Raw genomic sequence first — 24,836 nt, forward strand, 5'->3', positions numbered from 1 at the left:
TATTCCTGCACATGTATGTTTTTGTGTGAATGATGCACATGATTTAAATTTTCGCATATTATACTTATTTGCGCGTTTGGGATTACATAGACAGACTCTAGGTTGTGTAATACTGCAAATGTCTGGTCAAACCTAGGGAGAAATTTTAAATACCCAATTCACCCCCCTCTTGGGAATACACCAATTCCAACATTGTGCAACAAGGAATGGCTAAGGCTCTACTTGATGTTCAATCGGATGGAATGGATGTGGCAACATGGGGAGAATTGCACGCAAAAGCCGCTTTTACAATACGCTTGTGTTTGGTCGACGAAGTGCTCTATCATGTGTTGAAGGAGGATTCTCCAGCAACTATATGACAAATGTTAGAAAGTCGGTACAAGTCCAAATCACTCAACAATAAACTTTTTCTTAAGCAACATCTTTATTGGCATAAGATGGTCGAAGGATCAAACTTAGATCAACATATCAATGTCTTTAATCAAATCATAAGTGATTTGATGAGAGTTGATATTAAGTTTGACGAAGATGACAAAGCTTCGATGTTGCTGAACTCCTTGCCGTCGACTGATACCTATGAAAATCTACTTATCACTTTTATGTGTGGAAAAAATACTCTTGATCTAAAAGAAGTAACAAGTGCTTTATTGAATTTTCATCAAAGGTTGAAAATATGTGATGAAGGAGAAGATTTTGTGGTGAAAGGTAAAAATGAGCGTGGCAAAAGGAAGTTTAAAAGTGGGTCAAGTCAGAAATCCCGTATTCAATCCAAGAAGAAATAGGAAATCCAGTGTTATGAATGCGGTAAAAAGGGGCATGTCAAACTGGAGTGTCGAGATTGGAAGAAGGGAAATGTTAAAAAGCATGAGGGGATTTCGAAATTAGCAAATGTGGTTCAAGAAGGAGGTTTAATTTACAGCGATGGTGATGTTCTTTCAGTTTCATCGGGGTCGGATAATCTTATGGACTCTTGGATACTTGACTTGGCTTGTTCTTACCATATGACTCCAAACAAGGAGTGGTTCAGCACTTACAATCTTCCTATACGAAGATCTAGACGTACTATCAGACCTCCACCAAGGTATGAATTTGAAGAGTTAGTGTCTTGTGCTTTTGTTACTAGTTGTAACGATCCAACTACATTTCAAGAGGTAGTGTATGACTAAGAGAAAGGTAGGTGGATGAGTGCATTGATTGAAGAGATGGAATCACTACACAAATCAAACTTGGGATTTAGTGGAGCTTTCAGATGGGAAAAAACCGATAGGTTGCAAATGAGTATATAGGAAGAAGGAGGCAATTTTAGAAAAGGAAGGAGAGAAATTCAAGGCATGGTTGGTGGCAAAAGAATACTCACAGAAAAAAGGAATATATTATGATGAGATCTTTTCACCTGTGGTCCGATATACCTCTATCAGGATTGTGTTGGGGTTGGTAGCCCATTATGATCTTCATTTGGAACAAATGGATGTGAAGACGATATTTCTTCACGGTGACTTGGAGGAACAGATCTATATGGTACAGTCGAAGAGATTCAGTAAACCAAAACTTAGTTTGCAAGTTGAAGAAATCTCTTTATGAGTTGAAACAGTCTCCAAGACAATGGTATAAAATATTTGATTTCTACATGATCAAGATTGACTACAAAAGATGTGAGTATGAGTGCTGCGTATATGTGAATAAACTTGATGATGGTTCTCTTATGTTCTTGTTATTGTACGTCGATGACATGTTGATAGCTGCAAAAGATTTAACTGAGATAAATCAGTTAAAGGAACTGTTGCATAAGGAGTTTGACATGAAGGATCTTGGTTCAGTCAAGAAAATACTTGGGATGAAGATTCGTGGGACAGAACTGCAGGGAGGTTATGACTATCTCAGGGTAGTTATGTGCATAAGGTGTTGGAGATATTTAGCATGACTGATGCAAAATCGGTGTGTACACTTCTAGTGAGTCATTTTAAGTTGTCTACTGCAGATTGTCTAAGTACGGATGAAGATATCCGGGACATGTCAAAGGTCCCCTCTTCTAGCGCTGTGGGGAGTTTAATGTATGCCATGGTGTGTACGAGGCTTGTGAGTGTGGTGAGTAAGTTTCTCTCTAATCCAGGAAAATAGCATTGAGAAGCCGTAAAATGGATATTCAGATACTTGCGGAGTACATCAAGGTATGGCATCATGTTTGGCAAGCAACAAAGTTGTCGTTCAATTATAGGGTTTGTAGATGCTGATTATGCTGGGGATATGGATGATAGAAGGTCTACAACGGGTTATGTCTTTACCCTTGTAGGAGGACCTATATGTTGGAGATCCATGGTTTAATCTCTGGTAGCATTATCCACAACTGAGGTGGAATATATGGCAGTTGTCGAAACTGCAAAGGAAACCTTATGACTTACCAGTTTCATCAAAGAGCTGGGATAACATCAAGATGGTGTAGTGCTGCATTGTGATAGTCAGAGTGTCATTTACTTGACGAAGAATCAAGTGTACCATTCTAGAACTAAACATATTGATGTGAGATTTCACAAGGTTTGAGAATTGATTACTTCAGGTGAACTAGTATTGAAAAAGGTTCACACGTGTGAAAATGCAGCAGATATAATGACGAAATCGGTTACTTCTGAAAAGTTCAAGAATTGCTTGGACTTACTTCATATTTCCAAGTACTAGAAGGAAGACAAACTCAACTTAACGTCCAAAGGTCAAGGTGGAGCGTCAGGCTATGTTTTTCATGTTTCTCCTAAGGGACAGAAATTTTCCAAGGTGGAGATTGTTGTGAACGGTGGCTCATTTCTTGAAACGACTAATTTACACAAGGAGAAGAATATAGTGCAGCATTTTGGGAGAAAACCGTCGACGGTTTTCTGTGGCTTCTTTGAAATCGTCAACGGTTTCACTGAAATCTCAGACATCTTTAGAAACATGCTCTCGGTATCTCAAACCGTCAACGGTTTCAAGAAATCTTAGAAAATCGTCGATGGTTTTGTTTCTGGCCAGTGAGATTGAAATTCAAAATTTGAATTTGTACGTTAAGTTAGTTGGTTTTTTTTTTTTTTTTTTTTTTTGGGGGGGGGGGGGGGGGGAGAACCTCCAAAGGAAAGTCTATATATTCTTGTCTGAGTGTATTGTGAGACAAACCTTCCCTAAGGTTTGTCAAAAGACACAGACCTCCCTTGAAAAAAACTTGTCTTTTTTTGTAAAATATAAGGGGAGGTTTATGTCTTTTTGACAAGTCTCAAGGGATGTCAGTGGAATTCTTGAAACTTTAGGAGAGGTCATTGTCTTTTGTCCAAATAATAATTATCCTCTTTTTCACACTTTGTTTCTTAAATGGTACTAAAAAATTCAAAACCTTATACATCCCATATGCTATTTTACAAGGTAATTTCCAACAACATATCCAAAAGCGCAACACAATAGCGGATCCAACAAGGAACACAATATATCCACATGAATCACCATGATCATATAATCTACCTATACTAATACACACAATCAATATTTAGTGGAGAGAACAATACACAAAAGGGCAGCTCAGTCTCTCTTAGACTATTGTAGTAGCCTTTGCTTGCCAAAATTAGCTACATGGTCTGCCATTCTCCCATCATTTCAGCACTAACAACCATTGAAATTTGAACACATCAAACCAATTAGAGATTCCATTAGAATTTTATAATGGGGAATGATCTACATGCACCTTTTCCTATAGCTATAATCATAATATTGATTTGTTTTTTTAAAATTTTTTTTTTTTTGACTTTCTCGCTATCTTCAGTATCATGTTTAAATAGAATTCAATTCAATTTGTTTAGTTTGTTTAGAAATCCAATAATGTTGTTTGTCCTAGCGACTTTTTTTGTTTGAATTTTTCTTATGATTGGTATTGCAAACTAAAAGAATATGGTTACTAATTTTTCTTATTTTTCACTAACTTTTGAAAGGGAATCTATAAATTAGGGGCAATAATGATGTTTTATGTCTAGTCCTCACCAAGTCTCACCAAATTTGACAATTATTGGTCTTGTTAATTGAAAACAAGAATTACAAAAGACATGATTTGCAAATCCTCTCATTTCAAGGGCCTACATTAAGAGATTATTTGTCGTTGTAGTGTGAAGTGTAATTCAATAGTACTTAGGAATTAATCGAATATTTAAAGATTTACCTACAGCAGACATAAATTTCAATACAAATGTAGTGAAGACTCTGATGGAAATTGTTGCTACTTGCTAAACAACAACAACAACATTATTATTATTATTTCACACTTGCAAATGCATTTCTTACAACACATCATTTAGTGCATATGTAGGCATTATGTAGATGCTTATGCGTTTATTCTTTAAAGTCTTAATACATGCTTTTTAGTAGATAGATCTAGAGAACATATTACTTGTATAGATTTATGACTGATGTAAATAATTTTGTGGATAATTCTAAATGCTCATTGTCACCAGAGGATCAAATAAGTCTCCACCTTGGTTGACAAAATGTAATAGCATAAATAAAAGAGGGACCTCATTTGTAATCATATAAATAAACTAAACAAAAAATGTCACATATCTCTCTTAAGTTCTCTTGTTCTCATCCTTTTGTGCTTGATTTGATTATCTTATGGCTGTCTTAGCACTGTAAGCCTTCCAAGGATGTCAAAGTGTCACACAGAATGCGTTGGAATTTCCAAGCCTGTGACAAGTGGTAATAAGACACAATTACTAGGGATGTGACTAGGCATGATGTTGTCAATGTGGGAGAGCACATTGGACGGGAGAAGATAGGGAAGGAAGGATAAATTCCACTCAAGGGACATTGTGGTTTCCATTGAAGTACAAATTGCTAAGGGTGGAACTTCTTGTGGTTAATGGGCAAAATAAGTTTGAGGAGATTGATCAACGCAACCAAAGGCTTGAGTTGAGGGGCATTGAGCTTTGTGGGGATAATGAGTTTAGGGACTTGATGTCTTGAAGGATCCGCTCCAAGTTCACCTTGGGCTATGAAGGAAAAAATCAAGGATAATAGAGCCTATTGACCTTTTCTGTAAGATGGAGATAACTCAAGGTACAGTTAGATACTACTCAGTGGCTCTAGGAATGCTAGGAAGGTTGATAATTTCCTATAGAACCTTCCACACTTTGATGCTATGGACATAAGGGAGGATTCTATGGACATAAGACCACCCCTTTTTACCTTTAGGACTCCACTGTGGTATGGTTGAGGCAGGCATTCTAATATGGAGAAATGCACTTGCATCATCAACACTTGAGATGGTTTCAATAAGAAGATCAAGAAGTAGTTTAACTTTGAGAATATGGATCATGAAGCTTATGCCTTTCTTTGAAGAGAGAGAGATAATGATTTTGAGGAGTTCTATGAGCTATTGCTTGAAATTGTACAGCCCTGAACCCTTAAATCCGGTCCGATGCGTTATACTTGATAAAATCTTGATAATCCATAAATCAATACGCAGCGGAAAACATAACTATGATCTTCAATTATATATGTTTAAATAGAGCACCAAGGTTTTAAAAAAATTTTCCATGAATTTTCTCTCAATTTGGAAACCATTCATGCAAGATTTGGAAACAAGATCAATGTTGTTTAATGTTTAAACACTCGCATCAATCGCCTATCCCCGAAGGGTCAGTCACCTGTGCTCCTTTAAAGTTAGCATACTCTGAAAGTCAGAATGTGGTCAGTCGACTGTGCCTGATAGGTCAGTTATCTGTGCCTATTTTGTTTGAATATTTTCAAACATAAAAGCACCATAGTCGCCTGATGGTTTATCATCAGTCGCCTGTCCTTTCAGTAAACTTGTTTTTCAATGATTTTTGGTTCCAAACTTAATTCATATATTTGAAAACTCATTTTGGACTTTGAGAAAATATTTTCCATGAATAAAATCAAGTATCTAAGTCCAATGACATTTCTTAGGAGCTTCAATCAATCAGTATTGAGTTTTGAAGTACTTACATGAGACTTTCATATGATTTTCCTATCTTAGTGTCTAAGTCTTCATGTCGTGAAGCTTCCAATGTCACGAGTTTCATGTCTCACATGACTTGAACCTTCATGTTTATCATGTCTCATTGCCTTAAGTGTAATTTTCCATTCAGATTTTTCAAGTATGTTCACTTGAAATCATAAGATCACTTAAGTCCTGAAACTCAAAGTTGCATAGACATGCCAAGTAACATTGATTTGTTATCATCAAAACGAGATTAAGTTTTGTTAGGCCAACAATCCCCATGATGAAATTTGAGAATAATTATTCCGTGTCTATTCCTTATTGTGGATTCATAAAATGTTTCACATTGTTATTTGCTTTATAGTAACAAGATAAGTGTAACCACCTGCTTTTCATGTTTTTTTTTTCCATTTAAACACATATAACATATATAGAAAATCTTTTTGTATTAACTACTGAAAACATCTCAGGCCCAAAGGGAGCACTGAAGAAACTCTGTTCACATTACATTCCTAAGCAGTAGTAAACATAAAACTGTAAACAATATTTACAATACCAGAAATCTAAAAGTCCCAAAATATACATCACAAAATACCCAGTGACATCAATCAAAACCCTGGGATCCAAACAACCAACACCCTGGAAACACTCACCCTTCCAAAAAGGGCAGCGCAAGAACTTCTCTATCCGTGAACCTGATCTGCTCGACTAGTTGGATCACCTGAAAAATGTTAAGTCACTGAGATGAGACAACGCTCAATAAGAAGAAATATGCTATTGCTAGTGTGTGGCAACTAAGTTACACATTTAATATACTGATATAATACTGAAACTGTAAAACTGATAATCTAGTATACCGTATAGATCACATTTATTATAGTTTAAAATACAATTGTATATTTGAGTTTTCTAGTTACATATAATTCTAATATTATAATAAAACTGCTACTGCACTGTATATCTGTATACTTGGGAACTGAATGTCATGATTTAACCCCTCATGACAGGGTTGTGCAGCCCGTAGGTGGGATGTAACTCTAGTTGGCCTACCAGGCAAGTTAATCTGAATCTCTACCAATCAACAATATGGCCCACTGTAGTCTCTCCGGGCACGATACTACTCTACCTCGTCAAACCGGCCACCTCAACCCAGCTTTCTAGGGAGACTGCAATCTCTTCTGACACGGTAGACAAAATCCACACACTATCTGAGATATGTGGTTGCACTCTAATCTGAAATAGCAATGGTACCGTGCTTTGCTGTCTGAATCTGACTGAATATTTTCATAGGGTCTGATACTATTTAGTATTGATATATATATAATTATCTTACTGTTTTTACCATGATATTGAAATAACCATAACATTTCAAAACTGATCTGCATAATCTGTATATCTGGCTGAATAATTGAATAACTGAATAACTGAGTGTTATGGTTCTGTAGTCATGGCATTCTGAAAAATACTATAAATTATATTTTCTGGAAACTGCATAAAGATATCTTCTGCTAGTATACTATAAAACATGATATTTGTAAAACTGTATTAATACTTTACTAAACTGTTATGAACTCATGCCACACAATTAAGCAATTAGATTCTCATGCTCTAAAATATGTAACTCCTACTGTAATAATAATAATAATAATATTCTGGGAAAAAACTGAATAATAAGCTGATATATATATACATGATCTTTTGATATACCTTCTAAAATCCCTAGCATAGCATATTTTCCTTACCTATCTGACTGTGAGGCTGGCCTCCACTTAACACTCCACTCTCGCACCCTCGGTATACCAACCTCAAAAACCTGCATTTATATACACATACTCTCCAGTAAATCAATACACCCATAATTCCTGAAATTGCGTATTCATAAATCTCTTAAACCATAATTTACCTAGGTTCCTGAACAGATACTTGCTGGGGTCCTCACCCATGACTATAGAAGTCCAAAACACCCTATTCCTAAAAATATGACACTCCAAATTTATTCTACAAAACACCAGTATATTCTCATAGTATACAAAATATGGTCTCAAATAATACTGGTAATACTAAAAATACCTAAAAATCTACTTACCCTAATTTTAGGATGGTTTCCAAACTACTCAAATCGAATTTTTGCTCCAGCTAGGTTGTAGAGAATCTCCCCAAGATCATCGTGGTAGCTTCTGATCATCGAACCGGGGATAATCGGAGCCAGAAATCTAGAGAGAAGTGAGAGGGTGTGTTCTAAAGAGAGAAAGAAACTGGGGAGAAATGAAATTTCGTAGAAAATCTGATTTAGGCTATATATAAAAATGTTGTCCACGTGGCCTCATCGATGAGCCACGTCGCCTCATCAACGAGTCCATGAAGGCGGTTCGTCAACGAAGACGGTGCCCTCGTCGACGAATTTCAGGCCTTCAAAAACAGCCTCTCAGTAAATTCTCTTCGACGGGACACGTGTCCACGTTGACGAGCCCAAGCAGACGATTCGTCGACACACGCTCCCTGTTCGTCGACGAGACCTTGCTATATTTCCTTTTAAAATTCATTCCCCTTCTCTTTTCTTTATTATTTAATTTCAATAATTATCCGGGTTATTACAATAAGTTCTTGTATAACTAATTGTAACTAACCTACTAAAACTAATCTCTAGGAATTCCACAAATCAAACGTAATCTTAGTATATTGCTCAATTTTCTGTATAAACATATATATACCTTTTTCTAGTCTTTTATATGCTTGCATATACTTAAATGTTTATTGCAACACACGTTCCTCTAGTGCATTATAAGAAAGCTCCATTATGGTTTAGAACATTAATGGAGCTTTCAAATGTTAGTAAGAAACATTTTTAAAAAACATTTTGAGCAAAAATATTACTTTTATCTCGTGAATGAAATAGAACAGAAATAGTTCAATATTGTACAGGATGTGATGATTTATGAGAAAATTAACATCATTTTTGAATGAATGACTCAACAAAATGAACATGACATTAGATAAAAAATAAACATTTTATGGTTGGATTGTACACTGCGAAGGCATTCCTTGAACACAGCAGCATGCTTATGCTTTAAAAAAAAAAAAAAAAAATCCTGAAACTATTTTCCAATTATTTTTAGAACGTCTTTCTTAAACTATATTACAATTTTATCATTTTCCTTGAATCATTTTGTTCCTGTATTTTTCTCTGGGACTTTTTCACCCCTTATCTGCTGGCAGCTGAGCAAATTAAGGTGATGCTCATTCAAGATCACCCAGTTCATATCAGGAACTCATGAATTCATACAAAAGAGCAGAAATTTATAATTTTCTTGCTGGTTTTGCAATCCGTTATTGATGGGTCCAGAGAGTCTGGACTTGGTTAAACAAGATATTAGTCAAATCTGTAACAAAAACATCAAACATCAGCTCATCTGAAGCATTAAGGGCATTAATGATAAGTGATTAACAATAAGATGAAGGGTGCATTAGTGACAAATTGTCTGCAGACATAATCAAAGTTACGAAAGTTGTACAGAGGAGTTAGTGTCATTTGGACTATAATTTGCAAGCAATGATTTTGCTTCCACGATTAACATTATAATATCTTGCAATGCTTCCTCCATCCTTTCAGATAATAAGTGTGAATGGCACCATTCATCTTTCAGCAATTGGCTCATCTTCTCATTGATTACAGACCTCGTTCTTTGTATTTCCTCTATTGTCTTGGATTCTGCCTGCAATTCTCCCTCCAAAATAATTATCTCGGCATCCCTCAAATCTACTTCAAACACAGCCTGTTGGAATTCAAGAATCATGTTGTCAAATTCGGCCTTTCCATTCTCTCTAAATTCCAAGAGCATGCTCTTCTCTCCAATGACGCCTTGAAACCCAAGCTCCATCTGCTCTACAGTCTTCAAGCCTTTTTGTATTTCCATCTCTACCACATGTATCCTACTCTCTACTTTCTCATACTTGTTATTCACATCTTCAACTTCCCTTCTTATGATCTCAAGCTTTTCCCGACTCTTGCTCATCTCAGTTTGCAGCTTTATTTTTTCTTCCTCGGATTTCAGTAATTCAGTTGCTTTACCACTGAACTGCCAATTTCTCTGTGAGGAAACATTCTCTGTTTTCTCTACATTATCAATGACCAATAGAACCTTCTCATTCTCCCGTCTCCTGTTTTCTTCTTCAAGTTTTGATTTTAAGCAGGCAAAATGGTTTCTCAATTCAACTTCAGATTGTTGAATCTTTCTTTGAGCTGCTTCGATGTCATTCTTGTGGGCTTGGAGGCAGGCTAATTCTTCTTTCTTTTTGTTTAGGTAAGACTCTGCAGCATCTAACCTTGCCCTTGCTTGAACCTCTCGTTGTTCAAAGTAAACAACTGATGATGATGAGCTCAATAAAGAGTATTTGAGAGCCAATAGCTTCTTATTGACTAACAATCTTTTTTCATGCCTCTCAGAAGAGAGAAGTTTAAGAGATGTAAACTTTTCCTGCTTGACTCGAATTGCATCTTCCATTGTTTCAATTTCCCTTGAAAGCTTATTAACCTCACCAATTGCTTTCTCAAGAGAACAGAATACATTTGCAGCTTTGACAGAATCTGAAAGCTTTTGTTGTGCTCCATCCAGCTTCATCCTAACCAAATTAATATCTTGTGTCAACCTCACATCAACTTCTGAGGGCTTCATTTCTTTGACAGAATTATTTCCATCAATACTAGCAGTTTCATCCGATTGGAGACGTTCATTTTCTTGGTGTGTCCCAGGGTGTTCGCTGGACACATCTTGCACAGTTAATCTGGGAAAACTGGTTTCCCCCATCAAAATTTCTGTCCCACTGTAGATACGAGGTTCATCAGAATTGACACATTCCCCTTCATCCACCTCAACAAGCTTTTCTGGGCAAATAAAATCCCCTTTTAAGTCGATGCTGTTACGTCCACCAGAAACAAACATTCTTTTAAATTCATCCCTCTCCTGCATAGCATTCTCATAGAGACCCATTAGTTTCTCATTTTCTTCGTGCATTTCCATCAGTTGATGCTCTAGGTTCTCAATCACCTTTCTCATCTCAATTTCTTCATTCTCTTCTGCAGTTTCAGTAAAACCACCATTTCCATTATCTTCATTGTTGTCTACTTGAGCATTGTCAGCTTCAGTAAAACCACCATCACCGCGACTGTTATCTTCATTGTTAGCTTCTGAGGCTTTCTCAGCTTCAGCAAAACCGTTGTTGCAGCCATCCTCATTGTTTTCTTTTTGAACATTCTCGTCTTTACTGCTGTTCCTGTTATTAGTCTCTGCAACTGCTTGCTCATACAGTTCAATCAATTTGTTGTTGTCTTCAATTAAGACCTTAAGCTTCATCCGCAATTCATCATTCTCTTTGGACAAGATAATTGCTGTTTCATGTGCTTCTGCTTCTCTTTGACTTGCAGCAGCAATAGCATCAACCATTGTTTTAAGCTCTATCTGGTCATTGAAAGCAATATTGGCCACATCACCTGCTAGAGACGGAAGCTCAATTTGCAATTTCTTTGTTTCTTCTTTCACATCTCTAGATGATCTCTCTTTCTCTAACTCTGTAACCAATTCATTAACATGCCTGCAAGATCGGTGTCCAGGAAGGAAAATCATTGTTAAAAATAAAATTAACTCAAATAAAAATTCTAAAAGAGGAAAACAGTTACAATGTAGGACATAAATGCCTAGAATTATCCATAGGCAGTACTCTATCATACTATTTTCTCAAGTATGTAAAACTGACTATGAACATTGGCTAAGCTAGGACTTAAGGAAGGTTAGGGTTAAAGTTAATGAATTCCAACATGAGTTTTTTCAACTTCTATTCTCTCCCTCTCCACTCTCACTTTCCATAACTCTTTTTTTTTTCTATTGGCAATTATGCATATGAAGCATGAAGTAATTAAACAATTGAACCACTACCTTTCCAATTTTTCCTTCTCTTCGAGACATAAGTTTAGTTTCTTGTGAAGTGTGTCCATTTCTGCCTGGTTTTGAATTGCCTGAGATAAATAGAGATTTTGTTTGTAAAATTAAAAAATGCAGAATAGGGAAACCATTTATGTAAAGTATAACCAAACTAAAGGTAGAACCAATAGAACACCTCCATAGTGAAAAAAAAAAAAAAAATTATTTACCTGCATACGAAGGAATTCATTCTCTTCATTAATTGTGGAGTGCCAAGGTGATGCTGGCTGTTACATTCAAAACATATTTCCATAAGCAAGAAAACTCAAAGCAAACATAGATCTCACATAAGTTATCTACATCTATACTAAATAAAAGAAACTGCCCCACGGGTGGATGCTTAAGTGAAATATCAAAACACCCTCTATTATTATAAAACAAAAATCAGGGGTCATTTACTCATTTTAGGAATCTAATTTACTAACTAATACTCTCCTAACTGCCCCACGGGTGGATGCTTAAGTGAAATATCTAAACACCCTCTATTACTATAAAACAAAATTCAAGGGTCATTTTCTCATTTTAGGAATCCAATTTACTAACTAATACTTTCCCTTAACTGCCTACTTATAACTTTCCTAATGAGCAGTTTCCATGTATCCTCCTAGTGAGATACACATTTAAACAAAATGTAACTTTATTAAAAATGCCATAAAAATGACATGTTTGTGTAATTTCCCAAATCATAAATTGACGTGTGCCCTTTATTAAAAAAATCAAATTTTAAAAAATAAAAGCACCTACAAAGCTTGTGCACACAACTAGTATCTATACTTCTTAACATATATCTACACACAAACACACACAAATGAGGCCATTCTTACACTTTGTGAGCTGGCATAAAATAAAATTAAAAAAATAAAAAATAAAAAAACAGCCCGGTGCACAAAGCATGTGTTCACAAAAGGTGATCTACAATGTTGGATTAAAAGTTCACCTCATGCCCTAATTGCTATCAAATTTGGGCTCTACTGATCATGGATGGGTCTATTCAAAGCAGCCATAGTTGGAATCCTTGAAATACTTGGAAAAAAGCCTCAAAATTTTCATCTTAATGCTTACATTGGACCTGACCATGACCAGGATTGGGCCAATAGACAAAGCATGAGATGTACTTTCAACCAAATGTGGAAAGTACCATTGTGGTTCTTTTCGGATTCATGAAAAAAGGTGCACCACGATACCAGGTGTGAGGATAACATACCTACTTCTCTGTCTCTTTCTATGCATGCACATGTTTGTATGGTCGTTGTGTCCATGTATGCATGCAACTATGTATGTATTCAATATAGCATCCTCATTAGATGCACATCTGAAAGGAATCTTTCAGGAAAAAAAAAATTACTAGAGTTGAATTTCTTGTTCGTACAAGCTGCTTAGTGAAGATGATGATGATGATGATGGAACTTTTGACTAAAACATCATTTTTTAGTGCTAGCATAACGTTTAAACATATCCTAAGTCCATATTCATAAAGGATCCATAAAGTTCTAAGTTTCAATCTGCAGCCATATGGAGTTTGCAATTTGGTAACTGAAAAAAAAAAAAAATTGCAAATTGGAATTTCCTGCCAAGTTGACTAGAAAGATGATTGAGCTTCACCTTAACACTGTTTTAGAAAGCACCAATGACATGAAATTAAATTTTAAAATTATTAGCGGTATCCTATGGTTTCTATGCACTAGTCACTTTAAATTTGTATATGCTGTTGGAACAAAGTTTCTGAATTGGATATCAAATTTGGATTTTCATGTCCACTTCAACAAACAATATCCATAGCTCACTCAACATTCCTTCACATCAAAGATAATTCTAAAAACAAAAATCCTGATAAGCACAGACAATATGGCCAACAAGTAGATAATAAAATGTGTTTTAGTGTAATATTTAATTTACATTTCTTGCCTCATGTTTTAAAATATAAATGCATAACAAGAATAATCCTTGTCTAAGCACATGATTTGTGACTTGTGATCTTACCTGAGTAAATGTCAGTAAATTAGCATCATCTTGGACATCTGCCGACATGTCTGAATTTCCCTTCTACAGCATGAAAAAAAATTTAGAAGTTGCCAAAAATCTTCTTTTGCAAAATGATTCTATTTGAAATTTCATAACAGAGCTTAAGAAAAACCTGAACTATTGAGGGACCAGTCTCATGCATAAGTTTCCAGTCAAGTGCTTCTAGTAACTGCATATTAATCACAAGAAAAGATCACCATCTACAAAATTGTAGGACACAAAATACAATACTAGAAATCAATGAAAAATAAGATTATTAGGATCATATTTGCACCTTATTCTCTAATACAGTGATCTGTTCATTCAGCATGTCCCGTTCGCCCTCCTCACAAAATGACTTCAACCTGTGGGTCAGAATATGTTTCAGATTAAAACTAATAAATAGATAAAAAAAAATGTTAATGAAGATTCCTAATATATATATATATATATATATATATATATTTATATTTATATATACACACACAACAGCAATGAGAGTAAGAAAAAAAAACCAGAATATATAGGCTGTTAGATTTGTAATGATATTTCTCATTTCAAAAAAGTGCATTTTTCTGAAGTCACTACAGAAAACATGAATCATCAGTTATGCATTAGGGCGTATTTTTCATGTCAGCTTTACAATATGTTCATTTTCCTTGCATATTTTTGGCTCCAATTTTAACTGTTTTTATTCTTAACACGTATCATGATTTGTCCTAAATTTTTATGTGGATGCAGGCTCAAGGATTCCTTTTATCAGAACAAGTAATCAGAACATGCTATTTTCCTAAAGGTTATAAAAATGTCGGTTAAACGCGAGATAGAGGATAAAATATCAAGCAGTAAAGATGATTTCAAGTATGTGAAAACAACAATACAGACCTTCGAATTTCTTCTTTTAGTCGCAAATTTTCCATAGCAAATCGCGTCGCTTCTTGGTTCCGATCAACCTGAGTGCGCAAGACTTCTATTTCCTTTAAATGTTCCTCCCTTTCTTTCAACAAGTGTGTCTCAGCAGATATTTTCCCAGAAGCAACTGCCTCCAGCCTCTTTATTCCAGCTTCTCGAAGTCGTAGCCTCATTTTCAGCCCTTGTATCTCATCTTCTCTTTGTTTGGCCTGATTCATCCCAAATACCAGAATTATCTTTAGTAAAATAGCAAGAACTCATTTCTTTAAGAAGAGCACAGAGACTATGATCCACAGCTTGTTTTAAAAACAAGAAAGAAATTCAGTGACTTTGTGTGTAATGTGATAACAAATCACGTAAATATTAATGCTACATTAATCTTCTTAAAATCTTCTTTTTTCCCTCCCATATTTAATGCTAAAATCTGAATCCTTCATATTTCCCCTGTGATCTTACATCCCAATCTTGAAAATGATATTGAATGCTATAAATCTCAAAAGTGTCGTCATGAAAATAAACATAAACAATATGGAATTTGTTTACCAGTTGCATAGCAGCCTGATTTTCAGCAGCCAAAGCCTGAAATGCAATATCTTTATCTTTTTCCCTCCTGAAAGCCCCAACAAGGGCGACTTCATAATCTTTCTTCTAAAAATTACAGAAAAACTAATGTGAACCAGTGAAATCAGACCAAATAATTTTGCAAGATTAAGAGGGAAGAATATTACATGTGACATCCTTTTATCAGTCGCAAGTGGACTGAAGGACCCCTGAAGACCTTCCCACTTAAAGCATCCAGGAGATCCTGGAAAAGATGCTGTCAAAGTATCATTTTCCTGATTATCAGCTCCTCCATTGACTAAACCTCGTAGACGAGACACTTCTTTCTGAAGAAAATGCAAATTAAATACTTAAGAACATCTTCAGCTCACAGGAAGATAACACTAAGTAAGAGGAGAATCGCAACCAATGTTTTCCCACAAAAAAAGGCAGTGGAAGAAAGGCTTGATTCACCAACTTAAATGGGAAAAATAAAAAACAACCACTAGTAGACGGCAAGAAAATGTTGAGTAGGAATTTCAGAAGACAAAGGTAAAAGAGTTGAAATGTGTAAAATATATATTAACAAATTGAAATCTTTTAAGACAATTTGACAATTTCCAGTAATGTCACAGAAAAAATTTGCCAATAAACCCACCAAGATGAGGCAACTGATAGACAACTATGTTAAATAACCATGTAAAGCATCAAGATCATTAGATGCACATAAATATAATTAATTAAATAATTGAAGCAGACCAAGATCTGTAAATATTCAGTATGTTGAAGGATTTTACATGTAGTCTCAACATGTAACAACTAGAACAAGCATGGTCCCAGACATCTACGGTATGTGGTTAATTTCTTTTTTGCTTGGTATAATTATGTGGTTAATTGTTTGTTAACTAATTGCACAAACTCACATTTGTAAATAATGCTATGCAACTCAGTACAGTAGAGATTTTCATGAAAGCACAAAATGGAACATGTACAATGTGCAACCATGTATCGTATTTATCAAGCAATTAATGTACAAAATCCTTACTGAGAATTATATGGACCAAGCTAGTACAGAGTCCAGGGAAGAGTTTCTCTAATCCTCTGACAAAGAATATTGGAAGCTAAACATTGCCCTATGACTACAAATCCATATAATCTGTACGACTAGAGGATAATTTTGACAGGCACTAAGAGATAAAATAAATATGCACTATACCTTGAGTTGCTGAATCTGTATCCTCATGGCAAGGACATCTCCAGATGCATCTTCATTCACAATTGCCTAAGAAATGTGTATTCAAATAGTTTCCAGTTAGCAATGGCTGAAATTAAGACTGAAAAAGTAATTATATTTTAAAAAATTAGCAGAAAAGCTTGAATGTCAAAATCAACCTATTTGAGTTCCATTAACATTGGATGTTCGAACAGTATGAAAATGAAAAAAATAATAATGGGGGAGATTAGAGCATTTCTCGCGTACAGTTTCAACTATCTGCACCAGAATTAGAGGATTTCATACCACCTTCTCCCTTACAGGCACGCACAATGTGCATGCTCCATGGATTCCCTATTTTTTAGTGCAAAAGAATATTTGTATTTTTGTTTTTTCTATTGTGCTCTTGTTGATTTATTCTATTTTTTAAAGAATAGAATAAGAGAAATTGAATGGGCATTTTTGAAAATTAAAAAATTCAGAACTTTGGGAATTCAAACCATGCTTAAAAAGTAACTGTATAATGGCTAATCCTCTTTCTATTAGTAATATATAACAAGTTTAAATTTTAACAGCAAACAAAAATAACTAAATGACCACATTCCAATTACATACGTTGTTCTTAATGAATTTAGCACGCTGTGCAAACTTTAGTGTGCTTAATGTCTCCAGTGAACAGCTGCAAGAGGCCCAAAATATTGTTAAATACACATGAATTTATATAAAGCAAAGAAAGAGAAAAAGATGAGAACGAGATGAAATTGATGTGATATAATAAATTTTGCAGTGATGAAAAATTTACAGATGCTATAGGACCAGAGACTACTCAGTTTAGAAACACAAGATATTTTCAGCTGGTAGAATGGATGGAAATCCTAGATGCTAGATGCAAGAGGCTTAGAAGCTAGAAAGGAGAACAATAAACATAAGAATCACTGACCAATTAGAAGGACTAATATTTGCAATTATAGTTGTTTTTGAATTCCCTCCCAAAGAGTCCTGATAAATATTAGAAAAAAAAAAAAAGATAATCAAAATCATGCTTGAAGAAAGTCTTTGGTCAATACACAAATTAACAAAAAAATGGCAAAAATACTGCAGTTGTATAACAAGTATTCAAAGACAGTACAGAACAAGAGCTCCTGGCCATTTGTTTGACTATACTGCAGTTGTATAACAAGTGTTCAAGAAACATTTTTCACATTGAATTACTTTATAATAGATATCTTGTACACTTGAGTCCTGTGACATTTATTGCATTTGCATATGTAAGTAAATTTTCTTGGAAAAAGAAAAAAGGAAAGAGAAAATGCTTTTTTCATTCTATGCATTGACATCAACACTTCCTTCCATTGCCACTCAAACTCACTCTTAATAAGTAGGTGATAGAAGTACTTCACACAGCTCAACTAAACTGCATTTGTTGTAATAGCATTAGAAACATGTATTAACATTAGAAATATGTTTTAGAAAGTCTTTGGTCAATAAAAAAACTCAAATATCAAATTAACAATAAACGGAAAAATATATTGCAGTTGAATGACTAGCACTTGAGGGCGGGCCTTGGATCAACAGTAAGGTTGCTCCTTTGTGACCGGTTGGTCATGGGTTTGAGTACAATGAAAAGAGCCTCTACATAAAAGTAGGGGTAAGGGTGCGTACACTGTGATGATCCTCCCCTTACCCTTGCGAAGCAGGGAGTCTAATGGCCCAGGAACACCTTTTTAGTTGTATGATTAGCATTTAATGACAATGTATAACAAGAGCTCCCAAATGTTGATGTGACTGTGTGAAATAATAAACAGTAAAATCTATTCAAGTAACACTTTTAACATTGAGTTGCCTTTTAATAGATATGCCGTACATGTCACTTTAATTACACTTGCACTTATGAGTAAATTTTCTTGGGAAAAAGGAAAGAGAGAATGTCTTTTGATTTGAAGGATTGACATCAACAAGTCCTTCCATTGCCACTCTTAACTCACTCTTGACCTAAAGGGGGCTAGAAGTGATTCACACAGCTTATCTAAACTGCACTTATTGTAATAAAATTAGAAATATGCTTGATTCTTTTGCAGTCTTCCAGACAAGGATAACTACTATATAAAATTAAACATTGCACAGAAAATATAAACTTGTTAGACATAATTTTATTGCAAAAAGTGCATTTCAAGGGGAAAAAAAAGTTTAACGTGCGTTACTTAGCTAAAGGTGATATTGACTTATGACCAACCTACTCAGGAAATGTTGTTTGCATTGTAGCTGTAATAATCAATTAATGAACTCTATACCTGAAGCAAAAATGTGAGTTTTGAATCCCGGTAAGGAACATGGAGTGACTTCCCGTTAGACATGTTCACAAGGTTCATAATCACAAGTCTGCAAAATTACAGAACTAACTCAATGAAATGGTTATTCTAAGAATAAAAGGCAAAGAAGCAAACAAACTAAGACCACACAACATACCCCAATGTTGAAAGGGACTTGTTTATGTTGGTAGCTTCCTTCAAACGGTCTCCTTCAGCACCAGAACTCTTCTGCCTGTGCCCAAATCATACATAATACAGATATATGTACATGCATTTAAAAATTATTCCCTAATTGTTCTGCATACAAATTTTTTTCCATATTTTAATTCATCATTTATTTCAATTATATTACCTTTCAGAGCCTGCCAAGTCTACTAGATTGAGCCGAGCAAACCGATGGTGAGCCACACCTTGGGCTTCCCACTAAAAAAATACGAGTTTATAACTTTCAAATAAAATTAATCAAAATAAAATAAAATTTGCTCAAGTATAGTTTGGAAAGACAAGAAAAATAAAAAAAGGAAAAAGAACAAGTTACTCACCTTACTTTCAATGGTGCATGTGAATACACTATGAGATCGGCTGCTTGCACGATTCATATTAGTGGCAGCTACCTTTCTATTTGCAGCACCCTTAAGAAAATACAAAATTGACCTCAAAATTGTTGGCATGGAAAACAAAAAGTACCATCAACATAGAGATGGTCTTTCTCACTGATTAAAAATAGATAAGAATATAGAGAGTCACTAATATTAGTGAAAATTTAATTCTGGTGTCTATATCATGGAATGTAGGAAATAATGCATTCATAAAATCTTCCTCACTCAATGAAACATGGTCATCCATAAACTCTCATTTTTAATAATTATAAAAAAAAAATTGATGTGTTTCTAGATTTAGTTTAATAATTATTAAAATGAAAAAGTACTAATGTAGGAAGGAAAAGGGAGTTGGTCCTACAAAACAACCACTATTTTCATCTTGGCCCACTAATATGTGGGAATGGCATACCATTTCCTATGCATATGGATCACCTATAGGCAAGAAATAGCAACCAAAACAAGAAGAAAAGGATTAGATTAAAGGGTTTATTTTGGTTGCCTTGATCCACAATTTTTCTGCATCTTCCTTTTGTCCTAACAGCACCCTCCACCTCAGCTAAATCATGATCTATAATTTAGAATTGTTGAAAAAAATTGAAAAAGTGAAATAACTGTAGTAAGAAAGAAGGAGAAGGAGGTATAGACCATGTAGAATAACTTGGATTGAGGAATTATGAAAGAATTTGACATCATTCAAACATTCAAACTTCAAAGAGTGTTGCCCTAAATTTAGTAGAATGGTTGAAAAGGGATCATATAGCCAACCCTACCTAGTGAGACTTAAGACTTTGTTGCTCTTGGTGTTGTTAAATAGGTTCTCTTTTTTGGAAAGAGGCAAGAAAGGTATATTGATAAATAGAAATGTATAACAGAGGTTAGAGTAGCTTAAGAAGCAAAACAACTATCAAATACAGAAAAACTAGAACATTTTCCTCTTAACATTGTTAAATAGGTTTGGTTTGACTATTATTGACATTTAAGATTATCATTATAGACCTGCAAATTCCATAGTTACAGGCGAAACAATCATGAAGAAGCCGTCAACATCAATAAGAATCAAGAAAATTAAAATTATACATAATATTACTTTATATTATATATTATATGAAGGAGCTAAGGTCCCAAAACATTTACAAACCATCCATTAGATCTATGTTGACGAAACAATGCTAGAACCTCCCCAATTTGAAATTATCATCATAATGGCATATTTAGAAGCAATTCTATAAAAACTATGGATTTAGGAAATGAGAAGATACTCAGTGTACCATAATCTTCACAAAAAAATGTCCAAAAAAAGGTTTCAATTTAATTTCTTTATTTTCAGATCCAAAATAATTACTATACTTTCACTTCTAGAAAAAACATTTTCTATATATTTTCAAAAGAGTAGCTCTTCACATGCCTCTCGAGTTGGTTTAACTTTCAAGAGCCACTATCAACACCCAATCTCAATTGCAATTTGTTTCAGAGTCTAAAGTCTGCAAAAATAAAAAAATAAAAAAATAAAAAAAATCATATTTCAGCTTATACCTAATTAAATATTAAGATTCATGCCCAAAACATATGGAAGTAGTTGTTACTATCTAAAAAATGCAGCCCCATTAAAAGATGCTTAGTATACAAAGCAATATTTAAAAAGGTAATGACAAACCTGAACAAGTTGCTGGATCACATCTCGAGCACTTGCAACTTCCATTTCCTTGAGATTTTCTACATAAACTCCTTTCTTGGTGTCTTCCCTTATCTGTACCACAAATACCATATCTCGGATGTTACAATTTTTCACCATAGAGGAAATATAAGAAATTGTTTCCCTATTTGATAGAAAAATAAATTTATTAAGAAAGAAAAAGAAAAATATAAGAAACTTGACTTCATAATAAACATAAACCCAAAATAATTGTGAACATAAAAATCCCTTTTAACATGAAGAATGTAGTGGGTCATAAAATGGTGTTCCTATGGTCAGAAACGAAAAAACAGATGGTAGATTAGTACCTGTAAATTGGTAGAGGATGGATCCAAAAGATCAAGAATCTGTTCATTGTATATTTCCAAAAATGAGCATTTGCAGGTAAATCTTAATTTCTCATCTCTGCGTGTCTCTTTTTCCTGTCACAGCAATAAACATGTAAAAAAATTTGCATTTAAAGGCTTCAACATGGAAAAAAAAATTACAATGGATAATATAGTTTCACCTGTGGAGAGTGAACCCCAAAAAATACAAACAAAGACTTAACTTATCAAGTGTAGTCAGGCTAACCATAAAGGTTAACAACCAAGAATTAATTAACTTCTAATCAGAGGCTTAGCAGTTGATCTCCACATCCAAAAGCCTTTAATTTGCGCATGGGATTTATGAATATAATATAGTTAAAAACAATTTGATTTGTTTTTCCAGAAGGCCATAAATTTGCATACCAGGAGGCTCTAATAAGTAGAGAATACTGAAACAAATACACGAAACTTAGAATTAATTGAACGCATAAAAATGACAAGAAAATTGAGAAGTTCTCCAAATTACATTACTACATATAAAGAATGAATTTTTTGTTAGTAGTAACTAAATTACAGAGCATTTCTTTACCTAAATTTTCAGTATGAAAATTGATCCTTTATCTTATCTAAAATTTCTTTTTGTAATCTGTTAACTGTTTGAGAGCATCTATGACTATGATTAGACAAAAAAAAAAATCTCCCAAAGCCAAAAATTGCATGATTTTGTTGTCTCCCTTAAACTAAAATGAGGTTGAAATAAACAGGTGCATACCTTTTGGATTCTTGAAAATAGGAATTCAAAAACTCTAGGCGTCATACCACAGTCGACACTATGTCTTCTAGTGCCTCCTTCAATGTCTCCCAACATCGTGTGAGTCTTGCCACTTCCAGTCTACATTTAACAATATAATTTAGAAATGAAAAAATAAAATTACACTTAAACAATGATTTAAATTTAAGTATGGTATGTTATATAGAAAGTTTAAGCATCATTATTGACAATTTTCTAATGAATAAGAGTTTTCATAGATAAATAGTCATCATTGCTGATAAAAAGAACTAGACCACAATTAAGAAGGTGAAATGAGCTCACTTGGCCATATGCAAACATACAGCTGTTGTAACCTTCCATACAGTTATCCACCATTGGTAATCCAGCCACTTTGAATAGCTTTTCCTGGTGTCACTTAAATGAATGATGACAATGATATAACAAAGCATATTAAGAATGAAATGAACAATAAAAAAAACATTGTAAACAATACCTGGCTAACATACTCATCTGCAACAACATCAAAAGTGAAACGAGATTCAGGATGCCCTGTCCAAGTAATTGTTTGACAGCTCTCTTGCCTAACACATTTGTTATAGCCTTGTAGGGATATTTCAAAACTACTAAGAGGACGGATTCTAATAATCACCTGCACACATTTTGAACAAATAAAACCAAAAACAAGTTGCACATGTATAAGTTTTTTAATATAAAGTTAAAACAGCAGAGTGACTTGCGATTTTTAAAGGTAAAAAAAAAACCTGAAGATTATTGACATTTTTAGGGGCAAGAATACTACCTAAAGTAGGTATTGTACTTGTTTTATACTGCGAGAAAGTAAATTCTAGAGGTCTTATAAAGGTATTAAAACACAATTTAACCAGTTGCAGATCCTTGTGACACAAGTATTACTTATATATTCTTATTTATTTAACATCTATTATTAAGTTTCTTACTATATAGGCATAGGCATGTTGCTGGCATTTTTTAATAAAATTATAATAAGGAAAAATTCAAAAATAACAAATAGAATGTAAGAAATTTTAACTTGAAGCATATTTAGTATTTTATTCACGTTAAGACCCGATATACACTATTGGCCCACAACTTATCAGCTTAAGCTTTCAGGTCAAATGGTAATCTAACATGGTATTAGAGCCATGCTTGTGAGGAGGTCTTGGGAGTATATATATTCTTGTTGACAATGTTTATCACTGTTTCTTAACTATTATATTCTTCCCCGTGGTGGTTGTTTTTTCATTTGCTTTTTATCTCTCCACAACAAGCTGGGCAGCATTTAAGCTTTAAATGAACGAAACACTTGACTGACTAAGTGCAGGATAGCGCAAAAAGTATTGGTCTATCCATCAAATTTCACCTCATGTATTGATTGAAAAGATTGAAACTGACAACGTTGTTTGCCAAAATTAGATGCCCCAATTCAGAACGTTCTTCAGCTTATATCAGAACTACTTTCAAACAAAATTTCAATTTTTTACACAAATTTCATGATACAAATGCATATCACCTCACAAGTACCTAAACAGAGAGAATATCTCAATTCTTTCCTTGGCTTAGGCCCCTAAATTATTTCGAAGGGCAGTTAACCCAAACCCCCACTTGCAAATTTGATATCTTCGCTACTTCCGATAACTCAAGTTTTTCTTTTTTCTTTTGCTGTGTATGAACCCACTTATGTCTGCATGACATTTAAATTTCATTTGCATATAAATATACGATGTTAAAAATTAAAGACGCTTCACCCGGATAACATTACAAAGACACCAAATCATTAAAAAAAAAAAAAAACACTAAAATTCAAGAAGTTTAGATTTATTTCCGTTCCTTTTACTTTCTCAGAAATCAAACAAAAAAATACCTGTACATTGTGATCCTTCCAGAAAGAGGAATCTTCTGGCAACTCAAAGCTCTGGCTCGACGCTGCCGTGCGATCATCTCTGTCACTGGCATTCCGAATTGCCGAGGAATTGAAAAAATTATCCTTCGAAGCGGACTTGAGAAGGAATGGGGAACTCGGAACAATGGGCAATGCCTCCGACGACGAGTCGTGGAATCCGAACCGGCTTTTGATCGCACTTGCCGCCTCTGATATGAACGGCATTGTGCTTTCTCTGTTTAGTCAAGCTTGTGGATTCTTGGAATCGGAGAAGCAAGCCCAAAGAACTGAACTACTCTAGGGTTTTGAGAGCAAAATCCGCAGAGAGAGAGAGAGAGAGAGAGAGAGAGAGAGAGAGAGAACATTGACAACTGGGAGGGAATTGGGTTTTGAGACGACAGCGATCGGACCGTCGGGGTGGATTTCGATGGACGGTCAGGATTGAATGGATTCAAATTTGTATACCGTTTGTGTTTGGGTTTGAAAATTTTAAACACGGAGGGCGTAGTGGTTCCGGTGTGCGAAATTACGGAAGTGCCCCGGGATTCAAGCTGGGCCGGACTGGGCCGGGCCGGGCCTAGCCTAGTTAGCTCATCACTCGGTCCGCCTGCGGTCCCCGCCCTTAACTTTTAAGCCCATGTATCCT

General features: G+C 34.7%; 1 protein-coding gene across 1 annotated transcript; it reads right to left on the bottom strand.

The window, feature by feature from the left end:
* Positions 1–9,394: 9,394 nt before the first annotated feature.
* Positions 9,395–24,556, bottom strand: LOC131149708 (kinesin-like protein KIN-12E). Its single transcript, XM_058100402.1, has 22 exons — positions 24,173–24,556; positions 22,787–22,942; positions 22,615–22,698; positions 22,294–22,413; positions 21,522–21,635; positions 21,175–21,267; positions 19,461–19,550; positions 19,271–19,341; positions 19,076–19,150; positions 18,901–18,988; positions 17,550–17,608; positions 17,225–17,288; positions 16,613–16,678; positions 15,585–15,743; positions 15,400–15,504; positions 14,830–15,065; positions 14,240–14,309; positions 14,078–14,134; positions 13,924–13,986; positions 12,114–12,170; positions 11,899–11,978; positions 9,395–11,557 (listed from the first exon to the last, which is right to left on the bottom strand). Exons 1-22 carry the CDS (start codon positions 24,413–24,415, stop codon positions 9,466–9,468), a joined length of 4,242 nt encoding a protein of 1,413 aa, XP_057956385.1. The 5' UTR covers positions 24,416–24,556; the 3' UTR covers positions 9,395–9,465.
* Positions 24,557–24,836: the final 280 nt, after the last annotated feature.

The sequence above is a fragment of the Malania oleifera genome, chromosome 2 (assembly GCF_029873635.1).
Source record: "Malania oleifera isolate guangnan ecotype guangnan chromosome 2, ASM2987363v1, whole genome shotgun sequence".
NCBI lineage: Eukaryota > Viridiplantae > Streptophyta > Magnoliopsida > Santalales > Ximeniaceae > Malania > Malania oleifera.

What these genes read in the sequence shown, in the direction of transcription:
- LOC131149708 (XM_058100402.1), bottom strand. Translation starts at nt 24,415, where the DNA reads ATGCCGTTCATATCAGAGGCGGCAAGTGCGATCAAAAGCCGGTTCGGA. An exon ending in CATGCACCATTGAAAGTAAG is followed by an intron (nt 19,342 to 19,460) that starts GTGAGTAACTTG and finishes GTATTTTTTTAG; the next exon opens with TGGGAAGCCCAAGGTGTGGC. An exon ending in CTGGTCCCTCAATAGTTCAG is followed by an intron (nt 13,987 to 14,077) that starts GTTTTTCTTAAG and finishes TTCATGCTGTAG; the next exon opens with AAGGGAAATTCAGACATGTC.